General features: G+C 31.5%; 3 protein-coding genes across 4 annotated transcripts; 1 reads left to right on the top strand and 2 right to left on the bottom strand.

The window, feature by feature from the left end:
- Positions 1 to 1,030: 1,030 nt before the first annotated feature.
- LOC143063077 (uncharacterized) lies at positions 1,031 to 4,029 on the bottom strand. Its single transcript, XM_076235011.1, has 2 exons — positions 3,763 to 4,029; positions 1,031 to 1,283 (listed from the first exon to the last, which is right to left on the bottom strand). The coding sequence occupies exons 1-2, from the start codon at positions 4,012 to 4,014 to the stop codon at positions 1,173 to 1,175; spliced, it is 363 nt and encodes a 120-aa protein (XP_076091126.1). The 5' UTR covers positions 4,015 to 4,029; the 3' UTR covers positions 1,031 to 1,172.
- A 3,967-nt stretch (positions 4,030 to 7,996) lies between these two features.
- LOC143062153 (uncharacterized) lies at positions 7,997 to 14,269 on the bottom strand. Its single transcript, XM_076233955.1, has 4 exons — positions 14,227 to 14,269; positions 9,824 to 9,890; positions 8,460 to 8,969; positions 7,997 to 8,102 (listed from the first exon to the last, which is right to left on the bottom strand). The coding sequence occupies exons 3-4, from the start codon at positions 8,878 to 8,880 to the stop codon at positions 8,089 to 8,091; spliced, it is 435 nt and encodes a 144-aa protein (XP_076090070.1). The 5' UTR covers positions 8,881 to 8,969; positions 9,824 to 9,890; positions 14,227 to 14,269; the 3' UTR covers positions 7,997 to 8,088.
- Positions 14,270 to 17,765: 3,496 nt separating this feature from the next.
- Positions 17,766 to 22,870, top strand: LOC143063076 (uncharacterized). Of its 2 annotated transcripts, none has more exons than XM_076235008.1 (4): positions 17,766 to 17,835; positions 19,868 to 19,941; positions 20,415 to 21,059; positions 22,780 to 22,870. In XM_076235008.1, the coding sequence occupies exons 1-4, from the start codon at positions 17,816 to 17,818 to the stop codon at positions 22,791 to 22,793; spliced, it is 753 nt and encodes a 250-aa protein (XP_076091123.1). In that variant the 5' UTR covers positions 17,766 to 17,815; the 3' UTR covers positions 22,794 to 22,870. The 2 variants fall into 2 exon arrangements, with proteins under 2 accessions (XP_076091123.1, XP_076091125.1); XM_076235010.1 differs by having other exon boundaries at positions 17,802 to 17,835; positions 19,875 to 19,941.
- The last annotated feature ends 1,247 nt before the right edge of the window (positions 22,871 to 24,117 follow it).

Below are 24,117 nucleotides of genomic sequence, written 5' to 3'. Positions count from 1 at the left end.
AAAAACAGAACTCTGAATATTTGAAAATATTGCAAATATGTGTAACTAACAAACATTAGGTATAAATAATAATACAAAGTAAATGCTCAAGGTATGAAAGACAAAACAAAACAATTTCTGTGACCCATTATTATTTGGAAGGATACATCATTTTTTTTACTTTACACTGGTACCAACAGTTTGAAAAAGTGTATATTTAAACAGGCTAGCCAGTCTTCAAATATCTCCAATCTAATGCACACTGAAATTTCTCCAAGTGTAAAACAATTAAGCAAAAAATATGATTTCAAAAAAAAAAGGATGACAAAAAATTGTACATCACTACATGTACATATACTAGTGATAACTGCAAATATAACTTATTTTGTGAAAGAAAATATTTTTTAGGAATAAATTAAAACACATGTATATAGCCTACAATAGCTTATCTTTCCTTTAGTGATTTTTAATTGATTCCTGATAGCTTTAAGCAGAGCAAACCAATGGTTCATATGTCAATTATACATGTATATCTCTTTTAGGAATGACTCTTCAGTAATTGCTATCATTACTATTACAAAATAAAATGTATGGCTGTAAGTGCCTTTTTAATGCTGTTTCCAGGATCATTAACTTAGTCACAATTGTTTTTATCATGATTATAGTATTTCATCTTAATACTTTTCATTTTGGCACTATAATGGTAGGTAAAACAAATTTGGCTGATTAACAAACTACTGTAAAATACGGCTTTGAATTAAATATTTTAAAGAAGAGTAATATGTTTATGAGCAACAATATCATAAACTTATAAAATAATGTGCAGTAGTTAATACAATAAATTGTATAGTAAAACATTTGACACTGTAAATAAAAAGCATGACGATGGATGTTTTTAACGACCTGACTGGCTATTCAGCCATTGCATGGTCGGTTAAAAAGCACTATCAAATAGACACATTTCTACATAAAATATTGGTAAAAAATCTTCACCACAGAAATTTTAAATGCATTAGTGGCATACAAATATCACTTTCAGTTATATAAGTCTTAACAATGATACACATCTAAAAATACAATAACACCTTGCTTATATAAAAATAAATAGTAAATTGCTTTATAAATTGAGTACCATGGGTTTTTTATACATATTTTGTCATATAATTTTGCTACTAGAACAAGAATTATTGCTTTCATTTCTTTTTCCAGTTGTATACCATTTCTGCCAGTTTTCCTGACTTGTGGAGTTGTGGGATCTCTCGCCATCCTCCAATGTATTTACCATCTATAAATAGCTGTGGAACCTGAAAAAGACAATTTTTCATTAATATACTGAAATTACATTGGACATCAACCAATGTGATAAAACAGTACATTTTTTAACTTTACAAAATACAAACTGTCCTTTATTTGACACAGGGATCACAATCTTTTTAGCCGTGATGGTGTGCCACGTCTTAATTTCTAGTGCCAAGTTAAAATTCCCTGCGCTTTTATATTATATAATATGATATAAATATGATTTTATAAATTGCTAGATAGGATACATTTGGTTGAGATGACTTTGAAATTATGTGACTGAATATTTTTTTTTATTATTAATTTCTTTACCTTTTTTCCATGTGGTTTTCCAAAAGGCAATTTAAATAAATTTGTCAGAAAGCTCATTGGAATAATAAAATTATAGATTGTATACATTATCACACGAAAAGCAATATAATAATTTATATATAGATTCCTGCAATCTGGGGAGACACAGCAGGTGTTTCCTCTCCCTGTTTAATATGGCCCTACAAGAGAGGTGAACACAAACTGTAACTACAAAATGTCACATTCTGTTTGTGTCTGTTTAAAGTCAGAAGCTTGTACTTCAGTGGTTGGGTCTGCTTTTCTTTTTTCATTTATTGTATTTTTCATATATTAGACTGTAGTTTTTTTTCCGTTTGAATAGTTTCATACAAATATGATTTTTGCTACCATTAAAATTAAAAATTATGAATTTAAAATTGAAGATTTAATGATTTATTAAAGGCAAATTTAAGAACATTTATCACCATATGTGCTCTCTATATAGCCAGCTCTTTACAAATGTCCCTATTGCCTGATTGGTGAAAAATGTCAATCAGCAATATTTCAGAAAATAAAAGAGATACAGTGTACATGTATATATATTATTTTTTTCCATTTTCAGTGAGTTGAACAATTTGACAATGTGTTCCATTTTCTCCCACGCATTAATTCAGCCATTGTCATAAAACAAAAAAAACACAACATAAGTTAACGACTGAATTATTTAGGTTCGGTCATTTTAGATGGTGAAGATGAAATCATCCCTTCATAAATTTTATGGACGCCATCAGGAGTTGGTTGATCGTTATGGAATAACCGTTTCACAGATGATATCCGATATGTTTCTTATACATGTATGGTAACTACAATCCCCTTCCCTTTTATGAATGTGATCTACCGAATAAGACTATTTACAGGGTTTGTAATAACATGATCATCATGACGGGTGCCACATATGGAGCAGGCTATGCTTACCTCTCCAAAGCACCTGTGATCACCCCCAGATTTTGGTGGGGTCATTGTTGCTTAGTTTAATTTTCTATGTTGTGTCTTGTGTACTAATATTTCTTTGTTCTTCTTCAGTTTCAGAAACCATCAACATACTGATGTTTACCTTCCTGCACATGCCTGATAATTTTTTTTCCAAATTTATGTATTAATAAATACAATTAAACATAGATTGTCAAATTTTTTGTATTCCATATTTTTGTAAATGTTATATCATTATTGACTGTTTGTCTATTTCATTTTTAGCATTGAACTTCAATGACAGAGTTGTCAGTTTATTTTCAATCTGTGAGTTTGACTGTCCCTCTGGTATCTTTCGCCCCTCTTTTAATAAGTCCCCTATTACAGTAGAAAAATCAATAAAAAAATATTTTTTTCGGGAAACCCTAAATTTTCATTGTACATGTTGTACTAATGAACTCAAAATCGTTATTTTTTTTGGGTCACTTTTTTTAATTCCTGCATTTGCCCAGTCAGAATGCAGAAATCTACTTCCTGTCTCCTTGTCATGAGACTTTGAGTAGTCTAGTTAAATATAGGAACTGAAGGAACACAATACTAATTTCATTTTTAATTCTTTGTCTTTGGAATGAATAAACGTTACCTGATAATCCTGATTCTTTGTTTACATTGAACATGACGTCATAACTTAAATAACGTCACAAGTAAAATCCCTAACAACAGAACCAAAATCAGAAATGTTAGGGTATTTACATTTCTTTTTTTAAAGATTTTGAAGTTACAAAAAAAATTTCATACATACTTCCCCTGTCACAGGTAATGCCTGCCTCATATTATAGTTTAAAGAACTAAAGTTGTTCAAGTATTCAAAATTTTACCAAAATCTGTTTTCAATTGGTTGATTCTAAAACTTGACCTTAAGCCTAAGGAATTTTGGCACAGGCACTTGTTTCTATCCATTGAAAGACCCACTATCAACGTATATTTACGTAAATATACATTGATAGTGGGTCTTCCAATGGATAGAAACATTAACGTATATTTACGTAAATATACGTTGATAGTGCGTCTTCCAAAGGATAGAAACAAGTGCCTGTGAATTTTGGGATGTCATTTAACTTGTAACAGTTTAAGAGTGTCAGTCCGTGCTAGAGTAGTTCATTTCTATATGATGTCAGCTAGTTAACTTAAATCAAAAAGTTGGTGCTGTTTTGTTAGTCTGACATATAATCCCATAACACATACCTCTCGAGTATCAGACAAACATAAAACTTGGAAATAGTTCTCAATCTGTGTGCAATCTTGTCTCTTTTCTATTTCAACAACCTCATAAATATCATGTCCTAAGTTGAATTCTGTAAAAGTGTTTTTTGCAACATTGCAATCAGGGTCAGTTGACTTAGAGAACAATAAAACTTTTCTTTGGGCTATCTTTTTGTCCACAAAAGTTTTAGCACCTGCTCCCGCCATATTGCAATGTAGCGTCTCAAATGTCATAGATACGATCTTGGTCACACAAACGCTTTAGATAAAGTTTACCCAAGTACCTTTACGTTACTATTTACCAACAAGGACGAAAATGTACTGAATATAGTGTAACAATAAACGTATTGTACACTTTTGGTATTTAGCTGAATTTTGACTCCGAATCACCCTTTGACGTCAAGCAACAATCACCTTTTTAATTGTGACGTCAAATGTTTTGAATAATGATGTCAAAGTTTTCGGGAATCTGTGTGATTTTGCGTAACTTTGCTTTGTCAAGGAGTGTTTATTGTCTGTATTGCTATGACCAACATTTTTTTTTGGTTAGTTTTGCAATAAGGAAATAAATATTTGTTGATGATTTAAGTATAGAGCCCGCTATATATCAAGTCTGAAGGTTGGGTGCGTGTCCAATTTTCTATTTTTAATTGTTTTGTTTTGACCCATTTATGCGTGTTGACGTTAAAAAGGTGTACAGCAAAAAAAAAACAAAAAAAACAAAAAAAACAAAAAAAAAAAAACAAAAAAAAAAAAAAAACACCCAAAAAACAACAATTGCTTGAAAACCTTAATAAATTTTTACAAGACTTCATTATCATTTATTGATTAAAGCGGCTAAACACGATGAGAAGAAACATGGCCGTTTTGTCTCATTTGATTGACCATTTTCAATTTCAAGATATTTGTCAAGTGTAAAACGGGTATTCCCGGTCTTTAAAACGGGCATTCGACTTCTCTACCCTTTACTAAGATAGATATAAGAAGATGTAATATGAGTACCGATGTGACAAATTCTCCATCCAAGTCACAATTTGTAAAAGTAAACCAGTAGAGGTAAAAAAATTTAACGGTCTTCAATTCGGAGCCTTGGCTCACCGTTAACAATAAGCTATAAAGGTCCCAAAAAAGAATAGACAAGTGAAAAAATATTCAAACAGGAAACTGACAAACGGTCTAATTCATATACATTTTGTGTTTATACAAAAACAGTTTATTTTTTATCATACCATTATAAAATATATGAGAAGAACATAACCCGTACATAACGAATACAAAGAAAACCATGCTACGAAAAGAAACATTGATTGATTGATTGTTGATTGCTTAACGTCCAGTGGCAAATATGTCATGCATATTCAGGACGAGAACAAGAAACAAAGTTTTGATGTCTTTTTCTGAGATTTCCTACAATGTGTAGTCTTAACCCAATCTGACCTCCATCAATCGAAAGCAGGCAAATATAACCAAACCTACTGATAATAAAGAGGTCCCAAAAAGAAGAGAAGAACATAGGGATAAATCATGAGAAACCAATCGAAGAAGTTTGTAGTAACATAAACGAGGTTAAATTTTCAAATAAAAAAAAACTTTACAATCAGACGTTTCGTTTGAGAAGAGATATCACACTGATGTCAAGATCAGGTTTTTATCTATTTTTGATACCACTTTTATCGCAAACAGAATCTCTGTAATGGTTAAAAGATTTAATGTAAAAAAAAGTCATGATCACAAAACAAGCGAAATGCAACAAGTGAATTCCACCAGTCACATCTGTATCAGCGTATTAAGGGGGAAATTAGTAGTTAGATGTAAAAAGTAAAATCACAAAAATACCGAGCTCCAGAGAAAATTTAAATCGGAGAGCCACTTATCATACGGCAAAATCAAAAAGCACAACCACTATATTGACTATTATGTGTGAATAAAACAAACAGACACAATATGTAAACATGATAAAAATAGGGATACAGAAGTCAACATTGTGTTATAATCTTAATCAATCACTATAAAAAACAAATACATATGTCAAGCAAGAAAAGCAAAATGGCATATGAACAAAGCACAAAAGCAAATTAATGCAAAATATAAACACAGTACAACACATTGACGGGATGCATAGGTACCGAGCCACGCGTATGGTTTAAACACTAAAGATTAATATTAAAAAAAAATAAAAAAATAGTATAACACGTAATTAGGATGATAAACCATGTCAGGACCTAGAAACTTTAGTAAAGACCATTATGTATTATTTCTGAAGTTGATACGTATTATTTATCAACAAGGTCTTGGTTTTTCCGATGAATTTTTCTAGAAAAAGGAATCTTGAGCATTTTTGTGACATGACCCTGGTTCATCAACTTACTGCTCAGATACTGGGGACATTTTGTAAAGTCTGAGTAGCAACTGCAAGTTCTTAAATACCGAATGAGTTGGGAAATGTATATTCTATATGCAAGTGAAGTTGGTATATTGATACTGAGGTGGGGAAAATCGATAATTTCAAAAATCGAAACCGGCATAGATTCTGATCGTGTGATGACCGCTTATGATCGTTCTGGAGAACAAAATGCCTGTAAACCTAGGTACTTCCCTCAAAAAGCAATAATTAAAGAAATGCTAAAAAGTTTAAACGGTGACGATAGTGGATAGCAAAAAATTGGCAAAATCAAAAGAGAGGGGAATAAAACCAACAAGGAAATGTAAAATACTGGTCAGAATAAAGGATTATGTTCCGAATAATGAAGAAAGTATATAATGTGAAGAAAAGAGAAAAATAGTTGAAACTAGACGATTATTTGCACCTATTAGTAGAATTCCATTTCTGAAAAAAAAAATACTGAATTATACCCAGACTTGGTAAAAAAAAAACGTTGAACAAAAACACCATAATATTACAATAGAAAAAACATCTCCCGTGACAGGGTATTTATAAAATACAGAAAGGTACAGATATAAGAGTACTCGCAGTTATCTCAGTACCAGAATCAATGACAGTCGAGACGATTTTTATGTTGAAATTATCAATAACTCTCAACCTTAGTAGCAATACACCAACTTTCCCTGCATACCTTTCCCAACTTATTCGGTATTTAAGAGCTTGCAGATGCTACTCAGACTTTGTAAAGTGTTACAAGTGTATGAGCAGAAAGTTGATGAAACAGGGGTATGCCAAAGAATGCCACATCCTTTTTCTAAAAAAGTTCATCGGAAGACACCAAGACCTTGTTGATAAATATTTCATATCAACTTCGCAAATACTACAAGATGGTATTGAAGTCAAGATCTAGATAATAACTATGTTTTCAATCTTAATAACGTGTTATAGTATTCTTTTATTTGTCTTTCTGAATCTTTCTTTCTTTCCTTGTCCTAAAGCTGGAAATAAGGACACTTGGATGGTTTTAATTCTCCTTATACCAAATTCAAATCCATATAGAGTCTTTCGGTGTTCTTATGATATTATATGTATCATGCAATGCTTATTATAAGACTGTAGTCATGGAACTATGATAGAAATATGCGAGAAAAATAATGTGTGCTTGTATAATCCATTTGTGTTAAGCGGTTCATAAAACACTGATAATTTTATCAGACTATTGAATTGTCTTTTTTTTACATACATAAACGCTTGTTATTGTTTAATATTTAAGATAATATACAAATTTTCAGAGACAATTACCTGTGAAAAATTCACCTACCTTTTTGTTAATCTTTTTCTCTCATATATTTTATATTCTTTGTACCGAATATTGCATAATTTAAAGGACTTTCTGTAAATTTATTTTGTATCAATACCACTTTGATCCAATGATTTTTTTTTTGTGTTTTTTGTGTTTTTTGTGTTTTGTTAATTAAGCTTACATTATTTAAGTACTATCAAACAAATAGGCGTTTTACTTTCATAAATACCCAAGAAGTTAAAAATATTGTATGTCTAGAAAGGATTGATTTATTGACATCTGGCGGCAAATATTACATATAGCAAATACAAATTTCATAGTCTTCGGTTTTACCCGGTCTGACCTATGTTTTTCCTCGCATAAAAGACAATATAAACAAGATGTGGTATGAGTATTAATAAAATAGCTCACACCGAACGGCAAGCTATAATGGCCCCAAAATGATATATGTAAAACAATATAACAGGAAAATTTGTTCCCACGTATTTGAAGACACAATTAGAAAAAAAAAACAACAAAAAACAAGAAGGTGTTCTGCGAGGTTTACTAATATCAACTAGTATATAAGATGTATATATAAAAGGGAATTCCATATCGTCTGTGCCATTCTGGATGGACCTATCTAGTAAACACTCCCTGTGAAATATAAGTATTACTTGTTTAAGATATTAAGTGATATACAATGTGTTATCAACGAAAAAATATGAGATATTTACAAGTCTTTATGGTTCGTCAATTTTTCTCAAATACTGTTCACCAAGTATCTATTGAAATATATATTGTTTATTTTTTAACAAGACTCAAAACAAAAAGAGCTTTATTTTTTTCATTACTTGTTTTTTCGTTCCACTTATTTCTTTCTTCTAGTCTTGTTTTATTTCAAAAGTATAGCTATATAAATGAAAAAATGAAGAGAAGTAATTTCGCTGCGTTATAAAACGTCTTTAAGATTACCTACGACTAAAAGAATTATCAAGTTAGATCGTACTATACCTTTCTTAGGGCGTATCCAACTACCACCTCCAATTCCTCTACCATATGTCAACCAATATCTACTACTACCGGGCCAATATCCTCCATATCCGCCGCCTATTCCACCGTATACACCGCCCATACCTCCGTATCCACCCATCATTCCACCATATCCACCCATCATTCCTCCGTATCCACCCATTCCACCGTATCCTCCCATTCCACCGTATCCACCCATTCCTCCGTATCCACCCATTTTTCCGTATCCACCCATCATTCCTCCGTATCCGCCTATTCCTCCGTATCCACCCATTCCTCCGTATCCGCCAATTCCTCCGTATCCACCCATTCCGCCGTATACACCCATTCCTCCGTATCCCATTCCGCTATATCCATATCTACTGCCTCCATACATCATTCGTCTATATCCACCGTATCCCATTCAACCGCCGCCCATTCCTCCGTACCCCATTCCACCGTATCCCATGCTTCCTCCGTATCTGCCGCCATATCCACCATACCATCCTCCACCTTTACAAAATTTAAGACAATTTTAATTATTGATGAAATTATCTAAGTAAACTTACAGTGAAACATATAATCTCAAGTTGTTTTGTTAAATACTAAAAGTATAAAAACGACATTTAATGTGCATAATAGTAAAGTTCTTAAAAATTAATAATCTAGATTAAGTTAAATGGTTAATAAAATTTATGATTTAGTTCAATTTGATAAAAAATGATGTCCTGATTGTAGTTAAAAAATAATATATCACAAAAAGTATCTTACCTTTCCAATTTAAAAACTGTAAATAAGAATTAATGCTTAGAAAGTTTCTCTTCAGATGCCATATTTGGCTTTAGTTTTTCTGGTTTCTGTCCCATTAACTTATATCCAGATTTCTTTTCATTTGTTATTTTGTATTTCACCAAATATCAGAGATCAATTCTTATCCACATTTTCTGTTTATAAACAATAAACAAATGGAAAAACAATTTGCTCTTTCATTATTTTTACACAAAACAGATAATTGTTTTTTTCTAAAAAAAACGATCGTTATATATAGACAATCTCGATTTTCAGGGAAATATAAGTAAAAGTCTTTCAACAGAATAAATGTTAATTGATGTTTAACAAAACTCAATAGAATGACGATCGCGTTGAAGAAGTGCTTGTTAAGCTTGTTTGTATAATTATAATTAAAATGATTTGAAAATACAGACTGTGTACTTAGTTATTGAGTATCGCCAATTAAAAACATATAAATGCATTGCAGCAAAATCGTGTAATCTACCTGGGGCGCACATATGCTCTATAACAAGCATATTAAACAGGAGCGGAAAGAGTGAGTAACATATGATTTTGTATACGTAAAAATATTTTACCCAATTTTCCATAATTAGCAGCTGCAACAGCTATGGTGATTAGAAGAATTAGCAACTTCATCTTTATCTGTAAACAAAAGAAAAACATAACCCATAGTTAAGAAATACAAAACACAACGTTGAATGGAAAAAAATGGTTCATTACTCGAATACATATCAACGCTGGGATTGTCCCTTTTCTCAACCTGTTCCAACGGTTATATCGAAAGCTCTGTAATTTATTGGTTGTACTTGACTTCAAAAATGCTATGAAGTCGATTTAATGTTCACCGAGTTTGATAGAACATGTGTCATTACGAATACTTGACGACCGGATGTTGAAAAAACAAACATTGAACGACCAAATTGGTTAAAGGATTCAGGAAATTCATGCTTTTAAGGAAAAATGTGTGAGCGAAACTTTGAAATTTCAATATTATATGTGCACTGGTTGCTTATAATGCATCGTGCATTTACTAAGGAAGTGACGGATTTATATAAGCTTTTCCAAACTTGTTTCCAAATCCCATATTTGAACTTCATGTAACATTGTAAAATTTTATTTTTGTACTTTTTCATTTATGAAAACTGTTTAAATTAAGGAAGTGAAATGTATGCAATCCTATCAAAATGCGTAAATTCTTTTAAAAAAATCGAGACATGTTGTATATATATTTGCTTACATTAAGTTTTTATTTGGAAATTCCAGCAATTCGCAATAACCATTATTACACGTCCTGACTAGTTAACATATAAGAACATTGTAAAGTAAAGATCATTGATTGATTGTTGGTGTTTAATATTATTGTCAGCACTATTGGCTTTTAAAGTATTTTGCAGCCGTCATCATTAATTGGTGTAGGCCCACGTAGTGCCCAAATGAACCTATGACCTTCGGCAGGAAAACTGGCAATCTCTGTCAACAATATATTCGTGACTTTTATTAGTATCAAAGGGCGAAATTACTGTAGCTTTCACTACCAAAAATCTACCAATCAGCATCAATAGTCTTTTGTAAAAGAATGGAAGATCTTCCTAAACAAAGCATTTTTGATATTAATGTTTTCCTCAGCTACATGTTATCAATACATTTGCTTTAATAATAGAAACTGAAATATAAATGCATTTAAACCACTTTTATATTAATTTAATTTGCAATGGTTTGCATTAAAATTTCAATGTAAATGTGCCACATAATACTTTCATTTAAGGCATTCAGAAAAACAGAGCGCATTGATTAGTGACATATTAATTACATCCCAGCTCCTTTGTTCTAACAGGGGTGATCTGAGCCGGATCAACCCTGCCAGATCATCCCAGTTTGAGTTTCTTTGTTATACAGGCTTTTCTTTGTTCTGTAACATTTTGGCGGGAATGCCTAATCCACTATAAAACTTATAATTAATTATACGGAAAAGACTATCTATCAAAATTCACGTAGAAAAAATCCAGTGTATATGCTGGGATTCGAACTCTAGACCTTTAGCGTATCAAGCCACGACACATTCCACTACACCAGGACGACTGGATACGAACTTTCAGTAATTTAACATACTTAAAGGAAGCAAGATATTTTTATAAGTGGGTCGAGTTGGCAGACCTGTATTCAGTGGGGTTTAAACCCTTTTCGTAAATAAGTGAGTTGTCAAACTGATTGTTTAATTTGATTTTACCCTTTTTCAAATTGGGGCGAGTCGATAAACAAGAGTGGGGAATTTTTTTTATAAAGTGGCGATATAGTGTGGGCCGATTGGCCAGTGGGGCGAGTTGACATTATTTGATATCTACTCATCGTGTTCAGGGGTCATTAAGGGTATACATCATATAGTAATAAATAAAGTATATTATAATGGTTGTGTGGCGTTCTAAACTAGATTTTATGAATTGTAAATGGTTTTTCGTCTAATCTGAAACAGCTGGGATGTAAAATAGTTATCCCATTCGGACTTGGTGTGTCAGTGTTAGATCACCCTCTGGCCTCCGGTTATCGGCGTGATCGAACACTGACACACCGCGTCCTCGTGGGATAACTATTAAAGATAGTGCATGTACATCAAGAATGTATATGACTAAAATTAAATTATTTTATTCTAAAATATTTAAGCAATTGGAAGAAATGCAATTTGTGAATGAATCTATCATTTTTTCAATTGATTTTCTGTTATCTAAACTTTCCAATCATTTTAGTAGAAATAAATTTTGCACTTTATTGTTCATCTGAAAGCAATTTCCGTTATTTTCTTACTATATTTTTCTATTTTGGTTTCTGATGATGCAAAGATTTCACAACAATGACAAGTGATATAAGTTGACATAAAAACAAACCGTACAGAAAGGTGATGTATAAGTGTAAACAACATGGATAAAACGATCTGACTAAAATTCAGATCTATCACGACTCGCCTGATCTTATATCTTATGAGGATAACAAAATCAGAGATCTACATTTTAATTAGATTGTGATTGACTTATAAGATAGCTTAAAACAGGTATGTTTTTGTTTAAATGTGGAGTGCCTACTATTTTATTTATTATGTGTACTATGAAAAACAATCCCTTTAACAATCTCCTAAAGTGCAATTTAAAACTTAGAACGATTTTTCATTCGTTTTATGTGTTGGAGCTTTTTGTTTTGTCATTTGATAATGGAATTTCCTTTTGAATTTTTCTTGAGTATTTTTCTTTTATTTGGTTGAAAGAAGGAAGAAAATAGCTAGAAGGCAGTCTCAACCCGTAGTCGAAGAAAAACGGGTGACAGTTTGGTAGAAAAAAGGTAGACAGACAAACAACAGTTCTTAAAACACTTCACTAAAATGTTGAAACACTTCATAAACCCATTGGAGATCGCAGTTTCTTTGGAAGGGTATCCAATCTTCATTATTATCAATTTTCAGTGATATTGATAAAGCAACTAATAAAGTATATAAAAATGGACTAATTGAAAAGCGAATGGTACAAACAGTTGTCATTCGTATATTGAATGACATCAAAAAACTATTTTTCACTTAATATATCTTCCTTAAAGATGTTCCTTAAAGTACTCCCAATTTCCCTTTTTAAAATGTGGTTAATCATTTTCTGCCAATATTGACATTATTATCTAGCCAAAAAGCAAAATGATCCCTATTTAGAGATAGTTGTTTTATTGGGCAATTGCAAAAGCGTCATTAGGAGGCTATATATATCCTGACTTATATCACATTAAGCGCAGATTAAAATGACTAAAAAATTCCATTGGCCTTTAAGGGATAAATCGATTCTATTTTTGACATATACATGTAGATATGCAAATCTCAGGAAGCATTTAGCGTTTATTGCAATTTTTCATTTTGGAAGATTTTCAAAGAAATGCTTTTTTTCTGTAAATATTGCACAATACAGAGATCAGTTTGAATTTGATTTGGAATTATGATATTATACAAATATAGTCTTTGTATGAGGTCGATACAAGGATATTGACCTAAAAGAAGTATATTGACTGAGGACGAAGTGCGAGGTCGATATACTTCTTTGGGTCGATATATCCTGTATTAATTGTTATATTATTAATTTCCGACCATATCTGTATCAAAATCGTTATTTGATTTTGTTGGAATTTTATAGATATCATATTGTCTCCTTGACACTAACAAAATATTAATTCTTCATTAATTTACTTTTTTTTATTTGATTGACATCTTATGACATAATACTGTATTTGAAGATTTTTTTCGTCAAATAATCGATCACAGATATCCTTTGTTGAAAAACGTTAAACAATATCCTGAAATTCATTACATGACGTCACAAAGTATATCGGTTTTTAGATATTCTAAAAACAACCGTGCAATATGCTTTTTGCTGTGCAATATGCTTTATGCTATCCGCCGTATTCTCTCTACCTTCGAAAATATAGTTTAACATATGACTATCCCTAAACGAATCAAATTTGTTAAAATATACGAATTAATAATATTTTGCTTGATAAGGTTCAGATAATTTTTAGAAAAAGTATATCATACAAGAACCATAAAACTGCATTTTGTTTTATTCTAGCAAAATTTTGGAATGTTTATTAATGACCTTTGACCTTGATTGAACAAAATCTGTACCGTACGAATAATTGACGACCGGGCAAAATTATAAATAGGGGTAATATGCTTTCGAATGATATATGCTATAGCTGTATGTTAGGTGGATGCATTAAAGCTGTTTACAAAGCGTTCTTTTGAAAACTGTCACATTAGACTATTATGCTGAACCTTTACTGATACGATATATTTTGGAACTTGAATTAAATCTTCGTGTACAATAAATTAATAGCTTTAAACCAGAAAAAAGTTTATAAAACCTAAGCAGTTTATATTTTATTCTTTCTTGCTGTCTTTAACATAATTCAAACATTTTTAAATTTTCTAAACTATATCTATTTAAAGAAACCCTACCATCTATCTGTAGATACCGTTCCCAGGAAAGTTTATATTGAAACTACATTTCAATGCGATATTTATATCCCTTATAAAGAAAATGTACTTTGAATCACATAACAAAAAAAATTGACATAAAATTTGTGAACACAAGTTTCCACAAATTTTATCGACTTATAACAATACTAATGGACTAGTCTTACAATACAGTTCATGTTTAATAAGATTTATTTAATGTCCATAGACCACAACATCTTATGAAATTATATAAATTTGATTGAAAAACTTTTTTTTGGAAAGAATAAATTTCTAATTTTATATAATGTTTAAAACAATGGCTATTTTTTTGTTTTATTGTTTAACAATATTACAGGTTCTTATTCAGTCTAATTCAATTTTTCTTTATTTTTTCCATTTCGTTTGATTACACAAAATTCAATACAAATTGATTGTCAAAGAAGTATTATAAATTGTAAAGCAATACAATTATTCAGTTTCAGGTAATATGTAGAAAAAGAGTACCATTGGATTAAGACAAAATGCAGAAATTGGTATCACCTAACAAGGTCGTGGTTGGTTGTAAGGTAAAGATATGGACATCTTCATCGTCACTGCATCAATGACATTCTTAAATCGTTACCATCACACGAAATAAGGCGACATCAGTGTTAGAATAAAACAATGAATCAAGAAGAGACAATTACTTGCCAAAAAAATAATCTAATTGTACAATAAAACTAAGTTTATTCTTCAAATAACAACTGGGAAAGTCTATATGAATGTCGTAAGTTATTGTTGTGATACTACTTTTTATATGTACTTACTTTGTATTTTCAGATAATATTGTTTTCCTTTCTTGACATGGTTACAGAAAGACAAAATATTCACATTAATGAATGAACAGTAACAATAGCACATGGAAATCTAAAATTAGCACCTGGAAATCTTTTAAGTCTATTACAACAGAGAAAAAGAATAGAGGCACAACTGCAAACAGAGTAATAAAAACTCATGTTGTTTATAATAATGCACCTAGTTACTGAAAGCGAATGAAAAAATCGATCTTAACAAGATGATATGAAATAATCTAGTAACAATTATGTTATACATTATATTTGAGTGTTCTGACTTCAACGCTTATTATCATTTTGATATACATATAAGGGGGCCTCGGTGGCTGAGTGGTCTAAGTAGGTACTACTTTAATTACTAGCCAGTCAACACTGCGGTTGTGAGTTCGAACCCCGCTCGTGCGGGTGCATTCGACTCCAAGGTTGGTGGATTTCTCCGGGCACTCGGCTTCCTCCACAAATAAAAACATACAGCCACAAAATAGCCTTAATGCGGTGCTTAAAAGTGGCGTTAAAACAAGAAAAAATAAAATCAAATCATTTCGATATATTGTTTTCTTCACAGGGGATATGGAGTCAAAAAAGACTCGTGTAACCAATCAAATTAATTGTAGGTTAAACCTCAATATTTCACTCCAGATACTTTAAAATCTGAGGCTGTATTTAAAGTTGATATTATATTAAGCAATTGCTTCGATAGATGAACAAATTACTAGTTGAAGCCCTGAATAAAATACAGAATTCTAATGCTGAAAAATGTATTTCATTTTTTTCATTTCTCTCATTGCTTCACACCAATTATATTGAGAACAAAGAAGTGCGAAAGAGAATGAATAATTAACTAAGTAAGTTTTGCAATACATTCTATGACTGAGAATTCCGCCTGTTATCAAAATATCAAAGCAAAACAGATAACAAAAAGTTTGCTTTATGAATAGAAATAAAGTCGAATGAATTCAATTTTAATGACACCAATGTGTAAAAAAAAATCAGACACAATTGGTAAAATAACAAAATAGGGGTGCAGCAGTTCAGAGTCAAATCCCGAAAAATACTGAACACCGATGAAAATTGAAAACGGAAAGTCTCTAATCAAATGACAAAATCAAAAGCTAAATATCACCAAACGAATAGACAACAATTGTCACATACCTGACTTGGTAAAAGCATTTTCTTATGTAGAAAATGTTGGATAAACCTATTTTTGTTTTAGCTAGCTGCACCTCTCACTTGTATGACAGTCGTATAAAATTACATTATTTTGACAACGATGTTTGAACAAAACAAACAGACATAATAGGGATAAATGTAAAAAAAGGGATACAGCAGTCAACGTTGTGTTATTATCTTAATCACTTTAAAAACAAATAGATATATAAACAAACATTTAACATGACACAACAACACAATGGTGGCATAGAGCACCGTCGTATTAAACCAAGAACCACAAAAAAGGCATACAGAAAAAGCATATAAGCAAAAATGAAGGACAAGATTTCAAAAATTATCATAAAACAATAACACAATGACGGGATGTATTTACAAAGTCTGATCAGTTGCTGCATGCTCTTGAATACCATATAAGTTGGGAACTGTATATCTCATATGCAGGTGAAATTGGTAAATTGCTACTAGGGTGGGGTAACTTAATAGTTTCGAAATGAAAATCGTCTCGTTTGACAAAGATTCTGGTACTAGATGTCCGTGTATGTCAAATTCGAGGTTTAAGTCTAAAAATGAGCAATGGAACCCAATAAGAAAAGTTTTTATTGTTAATGGAAAGAACATCGTTAATATATATGAATGTGAAATTAATTGACCTGGCTTCTAAAATCTTCTAAAGATGTAACACATCAGCAAACAACAACCACTGAATTACAGGTTCCCGACTTGGGACAGGCACATACATACAGCAAGTGGCGGGGTTAAACATGTTAGCGGGATCCAAACCCTCCCCTAACCTGGGACAGTGGTGTAACATTACAACATAAACACGAACTATCATAAAAAGTTGAAAAGGCTTCACTCATCAGACGGATACAAATAGAAATACATCTAACAATCACATAGAGTGGACGTGGCCGGGTACTTGTTTAACCCAACAACGAAAAGACACTAAATACTAATCTGAGAGTACTTGCAGCTACTGATAGCTAGTTCAAAGCCACTCACATCTAATATAAAAAAAACATGCATTTAAGACTAAATTGTCAATCAGCACACATCCAACATCTTATGGATTTAGCGTAAAGACGTCACAAACAGTCAGAATAACATGACCTTGTGCAATGCCAATATACAGGTATCGACAGATATGTATTGTTTTACAATTTCATAGTACTTTAACAATCAATTTGTATAAAACTTTGTGTTGTCAAACAAAATGAAAAAAAGAAAGAAAAAATGAATTAAACTGAATAAGTATATGTTATATTGTCAAAAAAACAAAAACTAGCGATTGCTTCAAACATTATACAACTTTAGAAATTAAGTATTACCCAAAACAGTTTTTCAATCAAATTTATATAATTTCATAAGATGTTGTGGTCTATGAATAATAAATAAATCTTATTATTAAACATGAACTGTGTTGTAAGAATGGTCCATTAGTATTGTTATAAGTCATTAAAACTTGTGAAAACTTGTGTTAACAAATTTAATGTCAAATTTGATTATGTAATTCAAAGTTTTTTTTTCTTTTATAAGGGATATAAATATGGCATTGAAATGTAGTTGAAACACCAACTTTCCTGGGAATGGTATCTTCAGTTAGTAGGTAAGGTTTCTTCAAATAATTATAAATTAGAAAACTTAAAAACTGTTTGAATTATTTTAAAGACAGCAAGAAAGAATGAAATATAAACTTCCTAGGTTTTATAACTTAATTCTTGTTAAAACCTAGTAATTAATTGTACACAAGCTCTTATTTAACTTCCAAAATATGTCTATCAATAGAGGGTCAGCATAATAGTCAATATGACAGTTCTCAAAAGAACGCTTAGTAAACATCTTTAATGCATCCACCTAACATACGGCTATATCATATATCATTGGAAAGCTTATTACCTCTATTTTAATTTTTCCCGGTCGTCAATCATTCGTACGGTACCATTTTCGTTCAATCAAGTTCAAAGGTAATTAATGAGCAATTCCCAAATATTGCTAGAGTTAAACAAAATGCAGCTTTCTGATTCTTGTATGATATACTTTTTCTAAAATATATCTGAATCTTATAAAGCAAAATATCATAATTCCAAATATAATTCAGTCTAAACTGTTGATTGTCTAATATTTACAAAAAATAGCATTTCTTGGAAAAACTTCCAAAATGAAAAAATGCAATAAGAGCCTAATGTTTCCTGAGATTTGAATATCTATATGTCAACAATAGAATCGATTTATCCTTTATAGGCACGGGAGTTTTAGTCATGTTGTATTAAATTATAATCCTTTAATAACTATTTAATCAGAGATTGATATGATATAAGCCAGGATGCAGCCTACTAATGACGCTTTTGCAGTTGCCCAATAAAACCACTACCTGCAAATAGGGACCATTTTGCTTTTTTTGGCTAGATAATGATGTCAATATCGACAGAAAAAGATAAGCCACATTTTCAAAAGAGTAATGGAAGTACTTAAGGAACATTTTAAGGAAGATATATTTAGTGAAAAATAGTTTTTTGATGTCGAAAGACATATTACGAAGGTTATTCTCGTTCAATATACGAATGACAACTGTTTGTATCATTCGCTTTTCAATGACAATTTTAGTCCATGTTTATATTATTTATTAGTTGCTTTATCAATATGACTGAAAATTAATAATAAATGAAGATTGGATACCCTTCCAAAGAAAATGTGATCACCAATATGTTTATGTAGTGTTTCAACATTTCGGTGGAGTGTTTTTAGGAGTGTTGTTTGTCTGTCCCACATTTTTGCCTTGGTACTGAGACTGTCTTCTCGTTGTTTTCTTCCTTCTTTGAACCAAATAAATAAAATATAAAAATAACAAAATATCATGATGAACAACAAAGGGCTTAGTGCAAAATGTATATCTACTTTAATTATTTTTAAGTTTAGGTAACCAATTGAAAAAATAGATAGATTCAACCAAAAATTTCATTCTCTTAATTGTTAATTTTTTTTAGAATAAAAAAATCAATTTTAGTCATATACATTCTTGATGTACATGCATTATCTTCAATATGCCAATGTCAAGTTAGACAGATGATGTACTAAAATAGCGGTCTGATTTTTTTGAATGCCTAAAATGATAGTATTATGTGGCACATTTACATTGAAACTTTAATGCAAACCATTGCCAATTAAATCAAAATAAAAGTGGTTCAAATGCATTTATATTCCAGTTTCTATTCAGCAATTTTATTTATATCGTGTAGCGGAAGAAAACATTAATATCAAAAATGCACTGTCCGGGAAGATGTTTTGATGATTAACAATTTTATCACAGACAAAAAGTTTGGTTTTCGCGCATTTTTATCATTTTCACTGAAATTTCTGAAAATGGCGCTTCTGTTCTAACATATTTTCATACTTTCAATACGCAGTATTATAATTCAGAAGACAGAACATGTATAAATGCTGACATCTTGTAAAATAATAAATTGTCTGCCAAATTGTCTATCAAACTCGGTGAACATGAAATCGACATCATATCATTTTTGAACTACAAACAATAAAAGTACTTTCGATATAATCGTTGCAACAGGTTGAGAAAAAATACAATCTAAGCATTGATATGTATTTGGGTAATAAACTATTTTTTTATTTCTTTACTGTAGGTTACAGATAAAGATGAAGCTTCTAATTCTTCTAATCACCATAGCTGTTGCAGCTGCTAGTTATGGAAAATTGGGTAAAATATTTTTACTATACACTTTCTCCTCGAGGTGTTATAAAAATAATATGTTATTCACTCTTTCCCTCTGTTTTATCTGCTTGTTATAGTAGTTAACAGAGGTACAATATATGTAAATGAGACAGAAACCATAAAAACTAAAGCCAGAAATGTCATCTGAAGAGAAACGTTATGAATATTAATTCTAATTTAAAGTTTTTAAATTGGAAGAGAAGCAATACTTTTGCGATATATAATATATTTTTCGCTTCTATCTGGACATATGCTTTATCAAAGGGAACTAAATTATAAATTTTATTAATCATTGGACTTAATCTTACCTGTTAATTATCAAAAAAGTTTCCTATTATGCGTATTAAATATCGTTTTTACACTTTTAGTATTTAAAAACAATTTGAGATTATATGTTTCACTTTAAGTTTACTTAAATAATTCCATCCATAATTAAAATTGTCTTAAATGTTGTAAAGGTGGAGGATATGGCGGTGGATACGGTGGAATGAGATACGGTGGAATGGGATACGGTGGAATGGGATACGGAGGAATGGGATACGGAGGATACGGTGGAATGAGATACGGTGGAATGGGATACGGTGGAATGGGATACGGTGGAATGGGATACGGAGGAATGGGATACGGAGGAATGGGATACGGTGGAATGGGATACGGAGGAATGGGATACGGAGGAATGGGATACGGTGGAATGGGATACGGAGGAATGGGATACGGAGGAATGGGATACGGTGGAATGGGATACGGAGGAATGGGATACGGAGGAATGGGCGGCGGATACGGGGGAATGGGTTATGGTGGATATAGACGAATGATGTATGGAGGCATGAGATATGGATACAGTGGAATGGGTTACGGAGGAATGGGTGGATACGGAAGAATGATGGGTGGATACGGCGGAATGGGTGGATATGGAGGAATGGGTGGATACGGAGGAATGATGGGTGGATATGGAGGAATGGGTGGATATGGTGGAATGGGAGGATACGGAGGAATGATGGGTGGATACGGAGGAATTGGAGGATATTGGCCAGGTAGTAGTAAATATTGGTTGACATATGGTAGAAGAATTGGAGGTGGTAGTTGGTTGCGCCCAAAGAAAGGTATAGTACGATCATGGAAGTAATATTGGAAGGAATAACATCGTCGTCACTTCAAAGGTTTCATCTGCGTTACCGCTCATCTTTCAATAACTCGTTAATTGGTTCAATATCTGGCATGGAAGTTTATTCGCATGTGATCGATCAAATCACTGACACTTATCGGTCATTTTCGTGTTCACGGAGAACTACGAACAGACAAGTTTTTGTCGAATATACATGCGAAGTAACCCGAATAGTCCATTCGTTACATTCCGTTGATGTACGCTGCCGAAAAGAGTCATTCGTTCAATTTTTATTTTAGTCCAATTTTTCCCTATTTTTGGTTAGTTTGAACTTAATAGTTAAAACCGACAGCTATCACATACGAAATTGGAGAACAAAGTTGTGTCATTTCAATTTTAAAATTTACAGACAATTAAAAAACCATTTCCGTATAAAGTTAAGAAGATGACTGTACAAAAAATACGTTTGGACACCCTTTATTAAATACGAAAAATCTAAATCTCTCGTGTATTTATAGTCAATTAAATTATTAACAATTCTAAACGGTTCTATCCTTCAATTTAAGTTCTTGATACATAAACTAATTTGTGTAAAAATGAATTTACCGTAAGACAGATAGATGCAAGCCCATTTCGTCGGTTTGTTATATTTTTTGCTGTATAGCTTATTATATTAATACAAGCATTCCACAATAAACACTTTTTAAATATATATTTACGAAAATATTATCCCCGTTTTAGTTGTCCAGTTTCAATAATGCAATCAATGACATTTATGACATATACATAAATTTAGAATACTTGAAAGTAAATATTATTTCATTCAATCTCGATAAACTTTGCACATTTCAACAGTAAAAAAATCTATGCCTACATTTGCCTACATTATTTTGTTAAACATCATGTGAAACCTGATCGATTCATCGGTATTTAACTGTTTAACTCGGGATCCGCTTTTAACCGGAAAATACTTTTAGAACAGTTTAAAACAAACGGTAAAAAGCAAAAATATGCTAAATTAAATACAATTTTCCATGTTAAACTGCTGTAGTTTGAACAATTCTTGTCCGTTTTTCAAGTTTTTTTCACCATTCGATTTCTTTCTAAAGGTAGATATTCTATGTGATACAGCGCTACCTTGTTATTAATAAACTAGGGATTTCCCACAGGTGCGCTATAATTACCGGATTCGATAAAACCACGTGACTGATAAGAAATTCCAGATGCCTTTTACAACCGCAGTAACGCAGATAGTAACCAAAGGCGTCTTACCGCTGAGACTATAATTGGATGAAATCGTATGACTTTAGTACAGAGCTCAGCATGCTATAAATACATGCTAATTAGTCGTTGTTATTCCTTCTAAATATTACTTCCATGGTACGATCTATCTTAATAATTCTTTTAGTCGTAGACAAATCAAAAACATGATTGATAATGCGGCGTAATTGCTTCTCAATAAATTATTTACACCATATTTTTGAAGTAAAACAAGACTAGAAAAAAATAATAAGTGTAAAGAAAAAAATAAGTCACGAGAAAAAGAAATACATCTTTGTTTTGTTTGGCGTTAAGTAAAAGATACTTGGTGAAAGTTTTTAAGAAACTTTGTCAAACCATAAAGACTTGTTAAGATCTCGTAATTTTTCGTTGATAACACAATACTTTTCATTGTATATCACTTAATATCTTAAACAAGTATTACTTATATTTCACAGCGAGTGTTTACTAGATTGGTCCATCCAGAAAGACACAGAAGATATGGAATTCCCTTTTTATTTATACATCTTATATACTAGTAGATATTAGTAAACTTTGGAGCACATATTATTGTGTTGTTATTTTTTACCGTTTTTACCAAATCATGGAATACATGGTAACATGCTAGTCTTGTTTGTGGAGGAAGACGTAGGTTATATCGGGTAAAACGACATGTATTTGATTTAAGTAATACTTTCCGACAGACCCCAATCGTCAATCAACCAATCGTTTGTACACGAAAAAAAACCCCCAACATTTGAAAGAAATGAATTGAATAAAGGGGTAGATTTTTTACCTCTGAAATTTTCATATTTACCCTGATAAGTTGATATATCACTAATTGTTCCCCCCCCCCCCCCCGAGACCAGTTCATATTCATATAAATTTTAAAAAGACACAACATATAATTAAATTCAGTGTTTTTGTTCCTTGTTTGGTTTTACACATTACACATCATTATTCTATTCAAAACAAATATTTATATATATATTATAGAGTAATCATCTATTTAATAAGTGAACAAGTGTAATATAGAATTAAATTCTCCCTCGCCCTGCTCGTCCGAATTTAAAGTATTTCTACTCTAAATTCAATAGGCTTTAAACAGAACAAACACAGAAATAGAGTTAGTTGCTCGCAGTAACATTATTATCTTCTCTTGCGATACAAATTTTATTTCACTCTATAATACAAGTTTCTTCGATACAAACAACATAATATAAATACATGTAATAAACATAGCAGCCATTAATGTGACTAACTTCGTACAATTCGACGTAACGGCGAGCACCTTCGATACTAGTACATTTAAATGTCAAACTTTATATAGTACCATAAAAACCCCACCCGTATAAACCGCCAAAACTTTTCTCGTGCCTTGTACACGTAACATCAAACTTTATAAATAGTACATACTCTTGCAGAACTAGTTCTAAAACTAGTTACACTAGTTCCCATCTATATATAATTACTACAAATACCTAACGGGAAAACCCCAATTTCAAACGAAATGAAATATATTTAAATTCTCCCTCGCCCTGCTCGTCCGAATTTAAAGTATTTCTAATTCTCCCTCGCCCTGCTCGTCCGAATTTAAAGTATTTCTACTCTTAATTCAATAGGCTTTAAACAAAACAAACACAGAAATAGAGTTAGTTGCTCGCAGTAACATCGAATCAAAGGAAATGAAACAGTTCAGAATTAATGCCAAGATTCAAAGATACTACCAACTGACGATGTAAATTGTCCTTAATATAACCATCTTTTGACTGATCTGATGACCATATACCGTGGGC

Source organism: Mytilus galloprovincialis, chromosome 2 (genome assembly GCF_965363235.1).
Source record: "Mytilus galloprovincialis chromosome 2, xbMytGall1.hap1.1, whole genome shotgun sequence".
Classification (NCBI taxonomy): Eukaryota; Metazoa; Mollusca; class Bivalvia; order Mytilida; family Mytilidae; genus Mytilus; species Mytilus galloprovincialis.
The sequence above is the reverse complement of the archived record's forward strand: the minus strand, read 5'-3'. Positions and strand labels throughout refer to the sequence as shown.

Bases quoted from the DNA above. Each gene is read 5' to 3' on its own strand.
- LOC143063077 (XM_076235011.1), bottom strand. From the start codon at position 4,014: ATGACATTTGAGACGCTACATTGCAATATGGCGGGAGCAGGTGCTAAA. The intron at 1,284-3,762 runs GTATGTGTTATG...TGTCTTTTTCAG, and splicing joins GTTTGTCTGATACTCGAGAG to GTTCCACAGCTATTTATAGA.
- LOC143062153 (XM_076233955.1), bottom strand. From the start codon at position 8,880: ATGGGATACGGTGGATATAGACGAATGATGTATGGAGGCAGTAGATAT.
- LOC143063076 (XM_076235008.1), top strand. From the start codon at position 17,816: ATGGTATCTTCAGTTAGTAG. The intron at 17,836-19,867 runs GTAAGGTTTCTT...TCTTTACTGTAG, and splicing joins ATGGTATCTTCAGTTAGTAG to GTTACAGATAAAGATGAAGC. The intron at 19,942-20,414 runs GTAAAATATTTT...AATGTTGTAAAG, and splicing joins TGCTAGTTATGGAAAATTGG to GTGGAGGATATGGCGGTGGA.